Source organism: Lipotes vexillifer, unplaced genomic scaffold (genome assembly GCF_000442215.2).
Source record: "Lipotes vexillifer unplaced genomic scaffold, Lipotes_vexillifer_v1.1 scaffold573, whole genome shotgun sequence".
Classification (NCBI taxonomy): Eukaryota; Metazoa; Chordata; class Mammalia; order Artiodactyla; family Lipotidae; genus Lipotes; species Lipotes vexillifer.
The window spans coordinates 1,915,035-1,936,089 of NW_006796432.1; the positions used below are offsets into that span (position 1 = coordinate 1,915,035).

Here is a 21,055-nt window from a genome sequence, read left to right on the forward strand (position 1 = left end):
CTTTCCCTCGCTTTTAAGTGCCTTGGGGATCGGGACTCAATCTTTGTATCCTTGGCAGGAATAGACATTTCCTTCCACTTAATAGGTGCTCCATGTATTTTTTTCAAGTGGATTGAAGATAGGCAAAAGATTAAAAAATAAAATAGTAACTGTGATAATTAGCTGACAGAGTTCTTAACATTGGTTACTAGTTGGCAATTATGGACAGATTCTCAGTTTTACGTGAATAGATCTACTTTGCTCCTTTGTGCCATGGTTCCTACTTCTAAGTATTTGCATATTATACATTTCACAATGAGAGGGTTCAGTTCTACTTAATGGTATATTGAAAGAACCTGAATATTTTCCTAACCTAAGAATTATTTTTTGAATTATGTCAGAGTAATTTTGTCTGATTTTGAAGTTTAAATATACTGTCTGGATTTCGTTGTTTTACTATAACTGATTAGTGCAATGGCTTCAGTAAAGTTTATTGATATACATTCATAACCCAACTTTTGTTTTTGCTTGGTAGTCTACCAGAACTATATTGGATTGCAGTATTCTCTAGGAACACTGGGCTTCAGTTTAAGAAAATCTGATTCAAAAGGTGAAATATCATTCTTGATATTGTAAAAATTCACCTTTGGGATTACCTCTATTGTTATCCTGTAGAGAACATCCATCAAGTTACTAGGCACTTACAGTAACCAGCATATGTAAACATGTTGCTATTTTCCTAGGAAACTTCTTGCCACATGTCTAGGTCATTAATTACCCTCTGTATGATGTTTTCTAAGTTAAGTATTTACGGCTCTCTGTCTTTCAGGCTGGCATGGCTCTATATAAGATTGTCCCCAAAAACCCTTACTACTTTTGGTCTGTGATGAGCTTAATAATGCAAGTGAGTATGGCATTCAGAATGGGATTGAGATTTGTTTTTATTTTTGTATATAGTAATTGTCCTTAATGTGTCCTCTGAACATCTTGGGTAATATGTCGCAGCATGTGTCAAATAGGGATGTGACACATTGTCAGTTGATTTTTTTGAGTTGAGGAGTTTTAGTATTCTTTTTGAGTTGATATATTGGTTTATTTGTGTGTAGCACAGAGTGTATTTCCCCTGAATCTTAGATCCATTACTGGGTTACTTGATCAAGTATGAGCCTCGAAATGTTTGTTATTTTAACTTGAGGTTTGTCTTTAAGGCACTGTTGTTGGTTGTTGAACGGATCATTGAACTGGGTGACCTTGTTTCATCACTTCTGCTTTCTGAGCCTCAGTCTGCTCTTTTGCAGAATGGAGATGCTCATCTCCCAGAGCAGCTATAAGTACCAAAATAAGATACTGTGTATGAGAGGATGGGGAGGAAGGAGTTAAAATGTAGCAGTTAAGAACAGAGAGGCTCTGGAGTTAAAATGTAGGTTAAGAACAGAGAGGCTCTGGGTTCAGACAGGTCTGCTTTCAAACATTGGCTTCACCATGTCTCTTGAGCTGTTGGGGAATCTTTTAACCTTAGTTTAACTATAAAATAAGCATAATAGCTACCCTGAAAGGTTGTTTTCAGGGGATAAATGAGCTCTGAGCAGAATCTTTGGCAATATTAAAATGATTAATATCATGCTAAGGAAACTGTAGCTAATAGTAAGCCATACTATAAATAGAAGGAATTGGCATTTTCCTTCTAATATGTGAAGGTCTCAATAAGACATCTCAAAGGTTTTTGACTCTTCAGATACCTGGTACCCTTTATATATAGTAAATAGTATAAACATATCCCCTCTTAACATATTTCTAGAAAAAAATGTATGAATGGCCTAATATTTAAAAGTTAGGTCATATTGTGGAAACTATGTATTTCAAGAATGCATAACATAAGAATCTTTAGTAAAGAAATCTCCTATAAAGCAAACCACTCTCAAGTTCAAATTAGGTCTGATATTTGACATAGTGGGTTGATAATTATGTGCCAGAGTTACAATAATGGTCTGCATGGTAATAATATAAATAGTGCAAACATTTATCTTTTCTCCTTTAGTCTATATCAGCGCAGGATGAAAACCTCTCAAAAACGATGTTTCTGCCCCTTGCTGAGAGAATGGTAGAAAAAATGGTAAAAGAGGACAAGATAGAAGCAGAGGCTGAAGTGAGTAATTTAAGCCCCACTTTGTATTTGCATGTTTTTGATGTTGTTACAGTATTATGAACTGTTGCTGTATTCCATTTAGAGAACTGGGTCCTCACTCTTGCTTTTTGTGTAAATGTGAAGCTTTGGAACTCCCCAGCCTAGGTATAATGAGTGAGGAACTGTTTCTAGCATGTTTCCAGAAAGTACTCTGCCGAGATATAGGTAGGAGAGATACTATGGTCTGATTCTCACTGTTAATTTCATCTTGTTTGAAGATATAGTGTTCTTTTCTGTTAGATAGCTTTTTAAAAACATACAGATGACTTTTTATTACTGAAAAGTTTCAATGGTTGCACTTCTTGTTTGTTTTTTTTGTAAGGTTGAACTTTATTATATGATCCTAGAACGTTTGGGAAAGTACCAGGAAGCCTTGGATGTCATCAGAGGAAAATTAGGAGGTAATTTTTAGAGTTTTCTTAAAGTATTTTTTTGTTTTGTTTTCCTATTTAAACATGAAAAATTTTATTGTGGAAAATTTCTTCCACATACAGAAACAAAGATATAAAGACTTTAAAAAATCACTTGCAATCATTTTAGATTCTTTCAGGTTTTTCTGTATTGACTTTTTAAAAATAATTTTTAGTTGAAAATAATTCATGGGGACTTCCCTGGTGGTCTAGTGGTTAAGTCTTCGCGCTTACGATGCAGGGGGCCTGGGTTCGATCCCTTGTCAGAGAATTAGATCCTGCATGCCACAATTAAGATCCTGCATGCCTCAGCTAAAGATCCTGCATGCTACAAGGAAAATCCCACACGTGGCAACGAGGATCCCATGTGCCGCATCTAAGTCCTGGCATAGCCGAATGAATGAATGAATGAAAATAATTCATGGATTCAGAAAATTCAGGGAGTATGATTTTACCCCAGATCTCCAACCCTCTGCCCTCTACATCCTTCTCCAGTTACCTGTTCTGTATATCCTTCTAAGGTAGTATCTTTCCCCTCCCCCTTCCCTTTTTTTTGTTTTTGGGGTCCTAAGTTTTATTCAAGAGCTCATACAAAATATTCCAGATAATTGAGTTTTGTTTTGTTTTGTTTTGGTTTTTTTTTTTGGATGTGGACCATTTTTTTTTAAAGTCTTTATTGAATTTGTTACAACATTCCTTCTGCTTTATGTTTTGGTTTTTTGGCCATGAGGCATGTGGGATATTAGTTCCCTGACCTGGGATCAAACCTGCACCCCCTGCATTGGAAGGTGAAGTCTTAACTACTGGACCACCAGGGAGGTCCCCAGATAATTGAGTTTTAATCCTCATCTTCCTCTTCTTCATCTTTTTTTTTTTTTTAATAAATTTATTTATTTATTTTTGGCTGCTTTGGGTTCTCATCGCTGCACGCGGGCTTTCTCCAGTTGCAGCGAGTGGGGGCTACTCTTCGTTGCAGTGTGTGGGCTTCTCATTGCAGTGGCTTCTCTTGTTGTGGAGCATGAGCTCTAGGCGTGCAGGCTTCAGTAGTTGTGGCACGTGGGCTTCAGTAGTTGTTGCTCGCGGGCTCTAGAGTGCAGGCTCAGTAGTTGTGGTGCACGGCTTAGTTGCTCCGCAGCATGTGGGATTTTCCTGGACCAGGTATTGAACCCATGTCCCCTGCATTGGCAGGCAGATTCTTAACCACTGCGCCACCAGGGAAGCCCCTCTTCTGCACCTTGAGTTGTCTGAAAGTAATGTAGTTCGTAACTTTCTTTGCTGTTAGCAGCTACACATAACCAATCACATAGGTTATTCTTCTTCAAATATTTTTTGGTGAGATATTTCAAATACCTTTTGGAAAAAGCCACCTCAGAAGTTACAGTAATCTTGCTTTTGCTTCTTTCGTTTGTTACAACACCTCCACCAAGATTCCCAGCTTTTCCATTCACTTTGATTCTCTCCTGAAAAAACTGCTCAAAATTGGCAGCACCCATGATTCTGTCTTCTGCAGGATGGGTACAGTCAAGAGTAAACTTCAGGACCTGCTTCTTTTTTTTAATTTTATTTTATTATTATTTTTTTGTGGTACACGGGCCTCTCACTTTTGTGGCATCTCCTGTTGTGGAGCACAGGCTCCAGATGCGCAGGCTCAGCGGCCATGGCTCACAGGCCCAGTCGCTCCGCGGCATGTGGGATCTTCCCGGACCGGGGCACGAACCCGTGTCCCCTGCGTTGGCAGGCGGACTCTCAACCACTGCGCCACCAGGGAAGCCCCAGGACCTGCTTCTTTTCTTTTTGCCCCCCTTTGCCACAAACTTTCTCCCGGGCACCATGGTGGCAGTGGAGGCAGAAAGGGGCCCCCCACTTTTTTAAACCACAATTGAGAATATACTGTACCTTGACCCTAAGAGTAATCTTGCTCTGCACAATGTTCTTATTAAATATTTTTTTCTTTAAAATTTTTAGATGTTTATTCTGTCTGTCCTATGAAGGCATTTGAGTTTGTGACCTTTTCTCTGCATACTCTTAGACCCATTGTTTTTTTACCTAAACAGTGTGTCTTAGAGATATACCTCACTACCTCACTCTCTATAATGGTGCCCAATGTTCCATAGTATAAACGTAGACAGTTTACTACATAGCTCATCCTTGAAGGATATTTAGGCTATTTGCAAGGAACATCTTTGCTATAAACCAAATTGCCGTCTAAGAGGCTACAGTGTGCATTTCCACCAGCTGTATATGCTATTAGATTGTAAGAGGGCCTGTTTCTTTGCATATTTACCCACCTATATTATCAAAATTTTAGATCAAACTTTAAAAAAAATATTTATTTATTTATTTATTTGGCTGGGCTGTGTCTTCGCTGCCATATGCTGGATCTTCCTTGCCGCATGCGGGGATCTTTAGTTGTGGCATGTGAACTCTTAGTTGTGTCACGTGGGATCTAGTTTCCTGACCAGGGATCAAACCCAGGCCCCTTGCATTGGGAGCGTGGAGTCAGCCACTGGCCCACCAGGGAAGTCCCATATCAAACCTTTTATGTTTTTCAATGAGATAGGTAAAACATACCTTACAGTTTTTATTTAGTTATGAGGGAGGATAATTATTTCTTCATTTGTTTAAAAGCCATTAATAATTTTTTTTTCTCTGAGCTGCTTTTTCTTATCCTTTTCCTATTTCTAAAAATTTGGTTAATCTGCTTATTGATTTGCAAGAGTACATGTTAAAGAAGTTAGCTCTTTTCCATTGTTGTGAAAATACTTCCTCCTTTGTTGTTGGAAAACTGATTTGTATGAACTTCATAGATAGTGTTAACTATTCCCTTATTTTTGGACACTTAGGAGATTTTGGTTCCTAAATGTTTACACATCTTTGATTTCCTTACGGGAAATTCGTGGGAATGCAGTTATTGTTTTGACAACCCTGGTTTTAATCGTGCCTTTATGGTTATTGGGAGTAACTAACTGTAGATGAGTAGCCTCAGAACTCTCATTAGGTCCAGCCATTAAAAAGACTTTGTTTTTTACAAGTATGTATATCCTTTACTAGACTTTGTGCTATCACAAAACTGTAATAGTAACTGAGTTAACTACTTTAATTATATAAAATGTAGGAAGAGTTTTGTTTTTGTTTTTATTTTTAATGTTACTCTCTAACTTCAGCCTCCTTGCAGGTGGGTACAAGTCAACTTTCTGTTTTTATTCAGTTAGGTTGTAGTTGTATGGATAGTTACAATTTAGATTCTCTATAGAAAATTCATAATGGAATTGTTGGCATCCTTAATCTGCTAAACCATTCTAAAAGGACAGGGCATATCTAATTTGGTCAGAAATATAGTCCTAGTTTTTTTGTTCCCAGCTGTTGGAAGAGTTTGATTCATCTCTTTTCTTTTTTTATCTTCCTCATAACATCTCCCCTTTCTCATCTCATTCCAGTCCAAGCTTATTCAATGTTTTGGAAATGTATGGATGGTCTGTCTATGGTCTAAATATACCAGTCCTTAGACGCTGTTGGGATTTTATGTGTATCCCACATACTAGATCCTCAACTCAAGACATTCTGGATCCTTGTATTTTGCAGAAAAAAAGGATTAAAAAGTTTAGTATCAGAAATATACCATTTTTCCTTTCAGGAAAGTAATCTTTAGTGAGATGGTAGTTTGTATCTAATAGTGGTCCCATTTTCTAAGAGAGTGAATAAGAAAATGTGACAGTTTCCTTCTTGTATATGGATTTTGTTCTGGTTTCTGAGCAGAAATGAAACCAGCTTACCAACTTTTATAACTTTTAATTGTAGAGAAGTTAACAAGTGAGATTCAGAGTCGGGAAAATAAATGCATGGCTATGTACAAGAAGCTGAGCAGGTGGCCAGAGTGCAATGCCCTTTCTCGGCGCCTTTTACTGAAAAAGTAAGTAGATGCTTCTTTTTGGACTATGAGACTGGAGTGGGGCTTTCAGGTCTCACCATTGATTTTTTTGGTCTATATCTTTTGAGATTTCTGGGCATAAAGTGAAATCTTTTAGTTGTGTGTTCTGGATATTTTTTTAAAGTTTTTAATGAGCCTTCATGTTTTTTTTTTTTTTTTTGCGGTACGCGGGCCTCTCACTGTTGTGGCCTCTCCCGTTGCGGAGCACAGGCTCCGGACGCGCAGGCTCAGAGGCCATGGCTCATGGGCCTAGCCGCTCTGCGGCATGTGGGATCTTCCCGGACGGGGGCGCGAACCCATGTCCCCTGCATCAGCAGGTGGACTCTCAACCACTGCACCACCAGGGAAGCCCCAGCCTTCATCTTTCAATAAAGAGGTGTAATGGAACTTATGCCACCAGGGTGCTGAGTATTCAGAATGAATGCTGAAAAGTCATTAATTTGTCAAACTCAATATTGGTCTAAAAGAGAGAGCCTCCCCTTAGCCCCCCTAGAAAGCACTAATGTGGGGAGTTTTCTGTTAAGAATACTAGTTTTTTATTAAGGGCTGCATGAGCTGTTTTTTTTTTTTAATTTTGGCTGCGCCGGGTCTTATTTGCGGCACGCGGGATCTTTGTTGTGGCAGGCAGACTTCTTAGTTGCGGCATGCATGCGGGATCTAGTTTCCCGACTAGGGATTGAACTGGGCCCCCTGCATTGGGAGTGCAGAGTCTCATCCACTGGGCCACCAGGGAAGTCCTGAGAATATTAGTTTTTTAGACCTGGTCATTTTATTGAAGGAAAGAGTAGTTTCTTGAAAATGTTTGACTTTGAAAATGCCTCTGGAGTTGTTGCCCTTTTAGGGCTGTAGAAAAAACCCAGAGGGAAGGTTGGGCTTCTTCTAGTAAAGACTGAAATATAACTTAGAAAATAAGTTGAATAACATGGTTCCTCAGGCAGATTTGTCACAACTTGGGTTTAATCCTGTGTGCACCATTCAATCTGATTTTAGCTCAGATGACTGGCAGTTCTATCTGACTTATTTCGATTCTGTCTTTCGACTGATTGAAGAAGCCTGGACTCCTCCTGCTGAAGGTGAACAGTAAGTTGTCTTCTTTCCTGAATTACAACACTTTTTAGTATGCTGTAGCAAAATGATTTCATTGTAAGCCTAATTGAATTCTCTTTTTCTGTCTCAATAATGTATTCCTTTCAAAGCAAGACATTTTTTCCATTTTAAAATTTTAAAATAAATACGTGTTCATTGTAAAAATCTTAAATTAGTACAGAAATGTATGGTGTGGAAAGTGTTAGTTCCTAGTTTTCCTATCATCCCAGGATGATTTTTTTCTTTTTCCAGTTTTATTGAGATGTAATTAACACAGAAATAACTCTTGATAACAGTTTGGTGTCTTCCAGATTTATTTGGAAAAGACAGTTTGGTGTCTTTTCTTCCAGATTTATTTATATTATGCATATACTAATCTAATTATTCTTATTTAACATAAGAATGCAATTATGTTAGATGTAATGGTTTACAACTTCGTATGTCACCCCCTAAATTGTATCTTGGGCATCTTTCCATATATGGTGCATACAGATCTGATTAATTCTTTTTAATGACTTAAGAGAACTCCATTTTAGAAATGTACCAAGTTCATTTAATCTGTCTGCTGTTGATAGATACTTGTATTGTTGCTGCTTCCTGTTTTGGGAGCTATTACAGACAATACCACAATAAATACAATGGGCTCTTTTAAAAAAGTGAATAACAAAATAGGGTTTATGATACCAAATATGAACTGAGGCTTACTTTGTAATATTAAGTAAGTCATCTAATTTTTCTCAGCCTCACTTTTCTAGCAATAAAATTTACTTATGTTTTTAATTAGGTAATATTTTATATATGCAAAATTATTCATTCTTTTTTTAAAAAAGAGGTAGAGGTGGTTAGTCACTCTGCAATAATCAAATGCCAAAATTGAGAGGAATCATATGCCATGTTAACTGTCAGAATATGCTCATATTTCTCTTTTATTCTAATTTGTGTTGTTTTATAATTATCAAAGTACTTTGTTATTTTTAATTTGTTTCTTAAAATCAATTTGGCTTGACTTAGGATGGACAATAGAGGCACAAACTACCTTTTTCATGTGTTTATACCTAGCTCTTTAGAAGGAGAAGTACATTATTCTGCAGAAGAGGCTGTGAGATTTATAGAAGATCGGATAACAGAAGAATCTAAAAATTCTCGCCATCTCCGAGGACCACATCTGGCTAAACTGGAGCTGATTAGACGTTTACGACGTCAAGGTTTTAATGAGTACAAACTGGGTAAGAAGCTGTAATGATATTTGGGAACCCTGGAGAAGATACAGGGATGCCCTCAGCACCCAAGTGCAGTATCTATTCTCTGAAGCCTACAGTGATAAAGTTGTGTTTGAGTAGCAAATATCTTCATAACCTGAAAATATTAACTAATGAATGGATCACTTATAAAATTAGCCCTCAATCACACATGCAACTCGGCTTAACTTTAGCATCTCTCCCTATTCCATCAGAGTCTTTGTCAGGCGTTCTTTGCTGACCCAGCAATAATGTCAAAATTAATTTCAAAGTAAATAGCCAGTTTTATAAAAGTTTCAGGATTTCAAGAAGTGAATGAAAGTTTTCTTGAAAATCTACTCTAAGCACTCACAAAACCATTGACGAAATAACATCTGGCAGAGTTAGAGCAGTTAAAGAGCAGTTAACAGTTGAGGAGAAAATTTATTAGGACAATGACAAGATGGGAGAAAAGTATGATTTGGATAGTAAAGCATTAAGAGAGGCCTTCAGGAAATTTGATGAAGCCCTTAGAGGTTTTTGTAAAATGGTTCTTTTTGAGCATACTACATAAGAAGTAAATGTTGTCATATTGTACTAATTCACAGTTTTGTGGGGAAAAAAGCACCACTCCCCCCAAAATCAGTAATTCTTTGCTCATACTAAGAATTAGCTTTAGTTTTAATTATACCCTAATTTTTTTAAGTTTAGGAGAATAAACTTTAAAATTTTTTTAGTTTCATTTTTTTAAGATAAAGCTCCAAAGAAAACTTTTTGCCCACTCATCATTATAGAAATTTAGTTCTCATTAAAAGTTGATTAACTTTAAGAAGGTTTTTTTAGGGACCAGTTGTCCTGAGATGATGAGCACTTCTCAATACCTAAAACCTATCCTAGAATATCTTTGTCCATTTTAATCATGTAATTAATGTTCTTTGCATCTCATTCTAAAATTAACCGTGGCTCTCTCTCTGTCATTCCCTATGTAGATTATTCATAACCAATTTTGAATTCCATGTTGACTTCTTTCTTTGGGTCTACCTCAATTACTTTAGTTCGTGTTTGTTTCAGAATTGCAAATGAAAATTTTTATGTGACCTTCAGCAAAATATTGTTAAAGTATATTGCAAAGAATTGCTTTCTTCAGATTTCCCTGATGGTCCAGTGGTTAGGACACCGTGCTTCCACTGCAGGGGACCTGGGTTTCATCCTTGGTCGGGGAACTAGGATCCCACAAGCCGCCTGATGTAGCCAAAAAAAAAAAAAAAAAAAAAGAGTTGCTTTCTTTCCAAAGCTGGATATAAAACTATTTGGATCTGCTTTCACACTTCCTATATTCATCCCTTGTCTTTCTCTTCTCTCTCACCAGCCTGAATCTTACAAATTGGTGAATCTTACAAATTTGTCTCCACACACAAAAAAATTTTTTTTCTTTTTTTTTTTTTTTACCAGACCAGTGAGTGATTCTTAGTCTCTTTTGGATCACAGAGGCATGTGAGAACCTGATTAAAGCCATGAAATCTCTGTTCCCAGAAATGTGTGAGCAGGAACCAAGACCTAAAATCTTACAGAGACCTTGTTAAAAATCTCTGCTTTCTAAATCTAGTCCAATTTGAGAGTATTTTACTTTTATTATTTTTATTTTTAATTTGAGGAAAAATAAAATGAATTGGTAGCTTTCTGCATATCCAGGTTTAAATTTTCCATAGTGAGTGACTTTGGAGTTATTGGCCCGTGGCTCTTCCCATTTATTTTCTCTTCTGTTGGTGTGCCTGTTAACAAACACTACCTTTCATTTAGTTAACATATATTTAATATTTGTTAAGTAGTTCAGGAACTGTTGTGGAGAAAAACATGTTTGTTTAATGTTTGCATATAAACTTGTCTTTATTTAAACTTTAATGAAAACTTTTAAACTATTTAAACTTTAATTGAATGAAAAACTTCACATTTCCTCAGTGTAATAACAGGTAAACTGAGTTTGCAAGATTCAACTCCTTTTTAGTATTTATTTTTAAACTGGCAAAAAGCTATCTTCCGGCCCTCATTGTCATCCTCATTCTCATTCAAGCAAAATTTTCATTTAATTGAAATAAATGTTTTTCAAGTCAGACTTCTCACTTAAATTAGAGATTGCTTCAGTCCATGAATAATTTAGTGATATTTCCCCCCCCCCCCTCTCTCTTAGGTGATCCAGAAGAATTAATGTTCCAGTATTTTAAAAAGTTTGGGGATAAACCTTGTTGTTTCACAGACCTCAAGGTGTTTGTTGACCTCTTGCCTGCTACACAGTGTACAAAAGTAAGCAGAGTTCTGTTGGGTACCTGTATTTATTGCAACTAGGTTAAGTGTTTGGGTTTCCTTTCTAAAATGGGTGAAAGTGGTGAACATGAGATATCAAGATATTGTGCTATCAAGCCAAGGAGTCTAGGTGCTATCAGATTAAAGGCATGATTTCTTGTAAAGTTGAGCCGCAATGAGAATAAGCCCCTGATAGATAATTGGATTCTTCTGGTGTGTGTGTGTGTGTGTGTGTGTGTGTGTGTGTGTCTGTGTATGTATGTATGTGTATATATATATATTTTTTTTTTTGAGATAATTGTAGATATACATGCAGTTGTAAGAGAAATAATACAGAGAGATCTATATACCCTTCACCCACTTTGTCCCAATGGTAAGATCTAGCATAACTATAGTATAGTGTCATAATTAGGAAACTGACATTGATAAAATCCACTGACCTTGTTCAGATTTCATCAATTTTACATGCATTCATTTGTGTGTATATGTGTGGTGTGTTTGTGTGTGTATATTTAGTGCCGTATATAGTGTATGGATTCATGTGACTACCACCTAGACAAGATGCATAGTAGTTTCACCACCAGGGTCCCTCCATGTGCTCCCTACATTTTTTTACCCACAGCCACCTCCCTGTATCTCCTCCTTTCCCCGTCCCTCTCCCTCAGCAACTACTGATATTTTCTATTTCTATAATTTTGTCATTTTAAGAATGTTATATAATGGAATCATATTATTTATAACCCTTTGAGATTGACTTTCTTTACTCAGCGTAATTCCCTGGAGATTCATCATGTTACATGTACCATGTCCGTTCCTTTTTATTGCTGAATAATATTCCATGGTATAGATGTACCATGATTCCTTTAACTTGTTGAAGAACATGTGGGTGTGTCCAGTTTTTGTCTATTACAAATACAGCTGCTGTGAACATTTGTATGCAGGTTTTTTTATGGGAACCTAAGTCTTCATTTCTCTGAGAAAAATGCCCAGTAGTTCAGTTGTGGGGTCTTATGGTAGCTGCACATTTAGTTTTTTAAAGAAATGGCCAGACTTTTCCACAGTGGCTATATCTTTTAAATTCCCGTTAGCAGTGTATGAGTCATCTGGTTTCTCTGCATCCTCATCAACATTAGGTATTGTCACTATTTTTTATTTTAGCCATTCTAGTAAGTGTGTAGTGATGTTTCATTATGGTTTTAATGTACATTTCCCTAATGGTTAATGCTGTTGAACTTTTTTTCATGTGCTAATTTGCCATCTGTATTTTCTCCTCAGTGAAGTGTCTGTTATTGTCTTTTGCTCATTTTCTAGTTGATTTGTTTTTTTACTGTTGAGTTTTGAGAGTTCTTTAGATATTCTAGATACAAGTCCTTTGTCAGATATGTGGTTTCAAATATTTTCTCCCAGTCTGTAGCTTGTCTTTTCATCCTCTTAACAAGATCCTTTGCAGAGCAAAGTATTGTTTGTTTGTTTGTTTGTTTGTTGCCATGCCATACAACTTGTGGTATCTTAGTTCCCCGTCCAGGGATCTAACCCAGGCTCCGGCAGTGAAAGCACTGAGTCCTAACCACTGGACCGCCAGGGAATTCTCAGAGCAAAGTTTTAAAGTTTGATGAAGTCCAGATTTCCTTTTAATATCTTGTCTCTGATTTGCTCAAAACTGTAGCAGTTAATTGCTGATTATGTCAAATAATGATTCATTCTTGCTGAAGCAGTCTGAGGCTCTTAAATCTAAGGAATTAAAAAAAAATAAACTTGAAGACCTAAATAGACATTTCTCCAAAGAAGACATACAGATGACCAGCAGGCACATGAAAAGATGTGCAACATCACTAATTATTAAGAGAAATGCAAATCAAAACTACAATGAGGTATCACCTCATACCAGTCAGAATGGCCTTCATCAAAAAGTCTGCAAATAATAAATGCTGGAGAGGGTGTGAAGAGAACCCTCCTACACTGTTGGTAGGAATGTAAATTGGTATAGCTACTATGGAAAACAGTAGGAAGTTCCTTAAATAATTGAAAATAGAACTACCATATGATCCGGCAATCCCACTCCTGGGCATATATCCAGAAAAGATGAAAACTCGAATTCAAAAAGGTACACACACCTCAGTGTTCATAGCAGCACTGTTTATAATAGTGAAGACATGGAAGCAACCTAAGTGTTCATCAACATATGAGTGTATAAAGAAGATGTGGTCTATATATACACAGTGAAATATTACTCAGCCATAAAAAAAGAATGAAAATTGCCATTTGCAGCACCATGGTTGGACCTAGAGATTATCATACTAAATGAAGTAAGACAGAGAAAGACAAATATATGATATCACTTATATGTGGAATCTAAAAAATAATACAAATTACCTTATTTACAGAATAGAAACAGACTCACAGATGTAGAAAACAAACTTATGGTTACCAAAGGGGAAAGGTGGGGGAAGGGATAAATTAGGAGTATGGGATTAACAGATACAGACTACTATAGCAAAATATATAAAAAGAATTTACTGTATAGCACAGGGAACTATATTCAATATCTTGTAATAACCTATAATGGAAAAGAATCTGAAAAAAATACATAGCCAAATCACTTTTCTGTATACCTGCAACTAATACAATGTTGTAACTCAACTATACTTCAATAAAATTTAAAAAAACCTTTAATTTTGGAATAACTTTACATTTACAGGAAAGTTGTAAAGATAGTAAAGAAGGTTATACTCTACCCTTCGCCCAGCTTTCCCCAACATTAACATCTTAAATTACAGTGGTACATTTGTCAAAACTAAGAAACTAACTTTGGTACATTACTGTTAACTGGCCTCTAGACTTTATTTATATTTCTGTAGCTCTTCCATTAATGTCCTTTTTCTTTTCTGGGATCTAAGCCTGGGTACCATATTGTACTTAATTGTCATCTATTGGGAGTTTTTGATGTGATAGAATCAATGTAAATCAATTATATGTATATCAACATCATGTAAAGAAATATTGATATGTATCAAGAGAGTCTGTGACTTTGGTCAGCTTTACTCATAAAAAACTCTAATTAGTGAAGGTTGGAAGTCTTGCTATCACAGGGCTACCACAACCTGTTTTTCCAGAAAGCCTCTATCATCCCCATATGGAATGAGTGAAACTCAATGGGAACACACTGGCAATGACTAGAGTATTTGTTTCGTGACCATATCCTTAGCTCACTAGCACTTGATACATTGGCAGTCTTGAGGTTACACATCTAGGGCAGATGGAGCAGTGCATTCCCAAACTGTTAAGGAGCCAGTGGTCTCTACTGGGTTCTGAAATGACTACCACTGTTCACTTTGGTTTAGAAAAAGTTGTTCTTGGGTTGCTGTGCTTATAGGGCACAGGCTAAGCTTTAGAAGTTTTCTAGATAAATTGTTACATATACAGAAAAGAGGGTTCTGGGTTATAGAAAGACTTGAAAGCCTATGAGAGAGAGATGGTTGAGTGGAAGAGATAGGTTTGGTATGGTGATGACAGAGTACTTTATTTCTCATAATTTGAAAAGCTCTCCTGTAAAAGAGGGAAGAGAACAGGGCCAGCAAGGAGTTGTTGCAGGGAATTAAGAATTTGGCTCAGTGAGAGAAAGGTCTTTTTTATAGTCACAATTCTCTAAAAAGTACAGTGTGTGAGTTTCATGTTACTGGAGGGATTTAAGCAGAAAATAAAACCACGTGGGAGTCATTCACTAAATGTCGCACATATTATGTGCTAAGTGCTAAGGTAAGGAATGATTGATCATGTTTTATAGTGCTTACTGTCTTGTAAGTTAAAGCATCAAATGATGGGAAAGCATTAGAGGAATGCTTATATCGCATTTAGCTGAGATTCATATAGGTTTGCTAGCATAAATTTTAGTACCAGAAGCTCTACTTAATTGGCATGTTTGAAAATCTTAGATCACCTCTGTGACCACATATACTAATAATCTACTGGGAGGAACCCTCTAGAAATAGTGAAATACTAGCAGTGATGAGGTGGTCATTGTTCAGTGAGACAAAGATTTAAAGCTGTTGCAGTGAGTTTTATAGTCCTGTGTAAATTTTTAATTGAGAGGGGTAATTTTGCTGCTACAACTTTTTAAATGTAGGATGACTTCAATAGCTAAAAATCCTGCCACTCAGCAGTATGTTTGTCAGAGGATTGCAAACTGTCCAAGTAAGGTTCAGACTGAGAACTGTTGTCCCAGTGAATTAGGAGATGCATTCTAAAATGGGACTGGCCCCTAAGAGGGGGCTATTGAGTCCAGTTATCCTGAAGAGGCTCACCCATAGAGACGTTTTCATATTTTGTTTCCTTTGCCTTGGGGTTTTAAGCTAACAATAAAATAATTCCAGTTTTTAAAGAAACTTTTTGTGTAGCAGTGAAACTGTACAGACTAGAATAGCAAATGAATGTATTGTTTCGTGACAAAACCTGTTTGGAAGATTCTTTAGCATTCAATAAAGAAGGCCTTAATAATAAACATAACTAGTATATAAAATGGCTTACAAGAATGGAAGAGCTGGCAATAGAAATTATATAGGTATTTAATCAAAAACATGAACACTAGTGCCACAGTTTCTTTGTTACAGATGTAATTATCTGATCATAATAATTAAAATTAAAATTCATACAATTGTAGAAAATTGAAGTAAAGTCATTACAGATGTGAAACTGCATGTTGAGTAGGACTTCCATGTTAATTTTTGTTTCCAAAAATTACATGTATAAAATTGAAAAAGTCAAATAGTGCTACAAGGCTTATATTGAAAAACAATTGCAGCTCTTTGCCTTCTCCATCCCTGATTCTGGCTCTGTACAGGCAAATCACTTTCAACCCTTAACTGCTTCTTCTGTTGTTTAACTCCATATTTCTAAATTATAGGCTTATTTAGCTATTTGTTTATTTTTACAGTTATAGTCTTCATCTATTGGTATCTTACTGTGGAAGGCAATAATTTCGTTCATAACATCCCACTTCTCCCCTTACCTACTTTTCCCCCAGTATAGTTTAGTAATTATGCAGTATTTATATTTTAATGACTAAATATTCACAGCTAAGCCACTTTGTATATGGAGATTACCTTTCTTAACTTTCTTTCTTGGAGTTAATATTTTTTTGTTCAGTTCACCCCAATCAGACAGAACCATAAAAGTTTAAAACTCCTCTTAGTGTATTCTGAAACATGAGGTAATAGATCTGTTCCATTCTCCCCTTGAGTCTACAGTGTCTCTGGTTCAGTATCTCCTGGGGGTAAAGAAAACCTGTGGCTTCTGCTGGGTTTAGGAAGTCAGTCAGTGAACTTGGGGAGGGGTCTAGTTTCTTAGAATTTAGCAAATTCTTCTGTTTCAGTCCCACTAGCACTTTAGCTTTCAGACGTACCTCTTGCCCTTAATTTCTTAGTCTTCCAAGGTTCTGTGGCTGGAAGAGGCTTGCTGCTTATTGGTGGTCTCCCCATTCATACTGTTGGGTTTCAGCTTTCTTGGCCCTGTACATTGGTTATTACTTACCACCTGCCCTTCTGCTTTTTATCTTTTGAAATCTTGTTAATGTTTATTATTTGCTGTCATCTCTTCACATGTTCTTGATCCTTTGGGGTTGATTCCTTTTTTGTTCTTTACTGTCATCCTAATAGGATCTTGGAAGGGAGTGAAAATAGCCTGTGTTTAATACATGTGTAAATGGAACTGGGTTTTTTTGCTTTAAAAATAATTTATTAGTTTTGGATCACAAAATATAGGGAAGACACAAGGGTGATGCCTGTGACCCCTTGGCTGCACTTCCCGTCCATAAACACCTTTTAGAACCCCAGACTCTTGCTGCCCAAGCATTTTCTCGCATCCTAACAGCTGCAGAGTATAGTATACGATCATGTGGGAAGTTTAAACAGACACCCTGTACGTGATGCAGGGGTCCCTTCTCACTTTTGCCAATATTGCAACTGTACTGGTTGTGGAACTGGTGTTCTTAAAAATTTATACTGAATTTAGAGAATTAAAAACATTTTATTGCAAGATGTTACCATTGGGGTGGAATTTCCTGGCAGTCCAGTGATTAGGTCTTCACGCTTCCACTGCAGGGGGCATGGGTTCAATACCTGGTCAGGGAACTAAGATCCCGCATGCCGTGCAGTACGGCCACAGGAAAAAAAAAAATGTTACCATTAGGAAAAACTGGGTGAAGGGTACACAGGATCTGTCTGTGTTATTTCTTACAATTGCGTGCAAATCTATAATTATCTCAAAATTAAAGCTTTAATCAAAAAAACAATTTAAGGCTATTGACAGGACAACCATTCCTTTCAATGTATAATGTTTCCTTTAAGAATTTATTTGTAGTATATCAATATAATAGGTTTGTTTTGGGGTAATTGTTCTTTTTTACAGTCTTCCTAATTAAACTTTTTCATTGCTACATTACATATTATGTCAATGTATTGTAATTTAGGAAACATTTTCACAGTTCTTTTAATCTTTTAGTGCATATACTACATGGTATTAACATCATACTTTTGGCCAGCAATGGATGCGTGTGCCAGTTTCACTGGAGTTTTACCAGCACTGTGTGCTGTTAGAAGTGTTTTTGTTTTGGCCATTTTGGTAGATAGAAAATGGTATACTTAAAGGGGTTTTAATTTGTATTTTTTCTTGATACCTTTTTCTAGACCATTTCAGTATTTGTTAATTCTGGCCTACTAAAGACTAGTTCTGTTTTGAGACCTGTACTTCTTTTTTTTCTTTCAACTTTGCAGTTTATTAATCAGTTACTTGGAGTTGTTCCTTTGTCAACACCAACAGAGGATAAGCTGGCACTGCCTGCTGACGTCAGAGCTCTGCAGCAACATTTGTGTGTGGTGCAGCTGACGAGGTTACTTGGCTTGTACCACATGATGGATAAAAATCAGAAATTGAGTGTGGTCAGAGAATTGATGTTAAGGTACCAGCATGGACTAGAATTTGGTGAGCAGCCTTTCAAAATGTGCAGTAGTTCCCTGATCTGCTAAGATTTAGAAGTCAGTTTTTTATCTCTCATAGCATGCTGTTGTAATGCTTTTGGCAAGGAAAATATTTTGTCAAGTGGGAACACTATCCAGGTAATAAAATGTAAAGCCTTTCTTAAGCTTGGAGTTTTTTAAAAATTATAATTGGCTCCCAGATATCCATATTCTTCCTGATCTGGCCAGCCAACTCTTTATCACATGGGGCTCAGATGAATTGCAAAGTTTATGATAATTGTCATATTTTCTGCTTATAGGCCTTAATATTCTAAATATATAGACTGTGTAAATGACCAAAAAGAATTGTAAATTGTGAGATAAATATTTAGTTTAGAAGTAGATGATCTTCAGATTGCTTAGATATGTGTGATAAAATATAAATTATCTGACTAGATGATATTAGTATTTCTCTAACTGTATTCCAAAAAATTAGGTGAAGTAATGAGCATAACATTACATTAGTTGTACATGGCTCTTGGATTCTGTTCTTTTCTTCACCTAAAACCTCCTTCCAAATCTTGCTGCTCTCCTTTTGGGACCATTTGGAATACCACCTCTATTCTGGAACCCTTCCTTCTGCTCCAGCTGAGTGTGGTCTCACCTTCTTTTGACTCTTTTGATTCATGGCTTATATTTTTCTTCTGGTATTTACTCCATTCTTATTAGTTTCTTTTCCTCTTTTTCTCTTCTTCCTCCTGTCACTTTCTTGCTTAAAAAAAAACTCCTATGGGGCAGTAATAATTGAACAAATCTTAAAATACAGATATGATTTTTTTTTTCCCTATAGGGAAATCCTGTTTGAAAACCGAATTGCAATTTTCAGACTATTACTGTCTCCTTGCTGTCCATGTGCTTATTGATATATGGAGAGAAACAGGTAAAGAGCAGTGATTTCAGTTTAACTTTACTCTTTGTTTTTATTGACTATAAATCCTTAGACTAAGTATATAATCTAAGAATTTGATTTATGCTTTTAGGTTTTTCTTCCTTGCCCTTCTCCAGGGTGCTTCTAGAAGAACCAAAGTCTCCAAGTATCCTCCTCTCTGTAATCAGGATAATCTTAAATCAGTGGATATCTGTTCTGTTTTAAAATATTTCTGCATAGTGAGTAAACAACCTATTACAAAGTTACAATAATTAAAATACAGAGAAACTGATTCAGATATAGATGTATGGGTCCATGGAATGAAATAGCCATTTTTGTTCACTTCAGTTTATATAGGAAAATACACTTTTTTTGGAATATAGTTCAGATTAGCCCATTTAAGACAAATATATACTGCATGGTAAAGGAAGCATCATGAGTCATTAAGCAAGAGAAGGATGATTCAGCAGATGGTACTGAGATTGCCTTTTCTTTAGGTCTCACTTTCTGACATTTTCTCTTATTAGCAGTTTTTGAGAAAAAATAACCTTAGCTACTTATTACATATTATTCATGAGAATAAACTGCAGAAGAAACAGGGCTGGGAGACAGTGCTGTGCAAGACAGACACAACCCTGCCCTCATGGGTCATTTAACCAAGCACTCAATTTTGATACTATCTTCCTCATGCTTAAAATCCTTCAGATATGCCCTATTTTCCTGAGGATAAAGGTCAGCCTTATTAGGATGGTTTACAATGCTCTCTATAATCTAGTGTCTGTCTACATCTCCAGTTTCTTAGTACTTAAAGCCCTGAATCTACTTTTTGTTGTTTTTTTTTGCTACTATCACTGAACATCATGTTACCTCTCTTTGAAATAACTTTCTTACCTCCTTCATCTCACTTGTACTCAAACAGTGCCTCTGACAAGCCTGTCTTGATTTCACCCCCTTCCTCATTGCAGATTTTATGCCCCTTCTGAACTTTTGTAGGACGTTGTGTATATCCATATGATAGTACTTGTTATACTGTATTGTACCGGGGATGGGGATGAAATCCTTTTCATCAGAGTACTTGGTATCTGGAACCCCACATTCAGGAGGTTGCATAGGGCTGTAAAAGTCATCTTAATGTAAAACCATTAATGAACTGACTACTTAGTAATTTGGCCCCTACTCATACCCTTCCCCACTTATTCCTGGCATCTATTCTTGCTCATAGTGACTGTGGCTTTGCTAATCTCTTGGTTTTGGAGCAAGATATCTGACCATATAATAGTAATAACAGTTAACAGTCGTGGATCATCAGGCACTTGAAAGTGCTTTATATGAATTAGCTAATTTTAAACCTTGTAACAATACAGTTAAGATTGTTACAGTTTTACAGATGTGGGAAATACAGGGCAGAGAGAAAGAAGTTAGGTGGGTTGTCCAAAATCATGCAGTGCAAATACATGGGAAGTTCTAGATACTATATATATATAGATGCAAGTTTTCTTGAAGTCAGTGAAAGTGATGTTGAATGTTCCAGTTGTAGGCTGGAACAATAGTCATTGTTCAAGGTGGATCTGACAAAAATTAGAAATGTATAGAAAATTGGTGAGGATGTTGAAAGAGACTGATTTGAATGTGACAGGATTAAGAAGAGCATTTTAAGATTAAATTGATGATGCTCTCAAATGTTTTTTGCAAAATTTCTTTATGATTGTGCCACAAAAATAAAATGGGGAGTGAAGGATGTCATTTTTTCTCCTCTAGTTTTATTGAGCTGTAATTGATACATTACATTGTATTAGTTTAAGGTATACAATATAGTGATACATTGCAAAATGATTACCACAATATGTTTAGTTAAAGTCCATTACTTCACATAGCTACTTTTTTTTTTCCTTGTGATGAGAACTATTAACATCTACTCTCTTAGCAACTTTCAAATACACGGTACAGTGTGGTTAACTGTAGTCACCATACTGTACATTATATCCCCAGAATTTATTTATCTTATATCTTTTTATTATATCATTTTGTTATATTATAAAATTTGATTTAAAAAATTTTGTCCCCCAAATCC

At 36.2% G+C, this 21,055-nt stretch overlaps 2 protein-coding genes across 2 annotated transcripts in view; one reads left to right on the forward strand and one right to left on the reverse strand.

Moving 5' to 3' along the window:
* The window catches only part of NAA25 (N-alpha-acetyltransferase 25, NatB auxiliary subunit), a 71,225-nt gene that overhangs the window by 19,782 nt on the left and 30,388 nt on the right, over positions 1-21,055 (forward strand). Inside the window, exons 5-13 of the mRNA XM_007468590.1 lie at positions 809-883; positions 2,018-2,125; positions 2,487-2,565; positions 6,373-6,484; positions 7,493-7,582; positions 8,648-8,814; positions 10,994-11,106; positions 17,874-18,081; positions 18,907-18,996. Coding sequence (XP_007468652.1) covers positions 809-883; positions 2,018-2,125; positions 2,487-2,565; positions 6,373-6,484; positions 7,493-7,582; positions 8,648-8,814; positions 10,994-11,106; positions 17,874-18,081; positions 18,907-18,996 — 1,042 coding nt within the window. The remainder of the gene's footprint in view (positions 1-808; positions 884-2,017; positions 2,126-2,486; positions 2,566-6,372; positions 6,485-7,492; positions 7,583-8,647; positions 8,815-10,993; positions 11,107-17,873; positions 18,082-18,906; positions 18,997-21,055) is intronic.
* LOC103090194 (60S ribosomal protein L22-like) lies at positions 3,413-4,406 on the reverse strand. Its single transcript, XM_007468589.1, has 3 exons — positions 4,372-4,406; positions 3,809-4,131; positions 3,413-3,438 (listed from the first exon to the last, which is right to left on the reverse strand). Exons 1-3 carry the CDS (start codon positions 4,404-4,406, stop codon positions 3,413-3,415), a joined length of 384 nt encoding a protein of 127 aa, XP_007468651.1.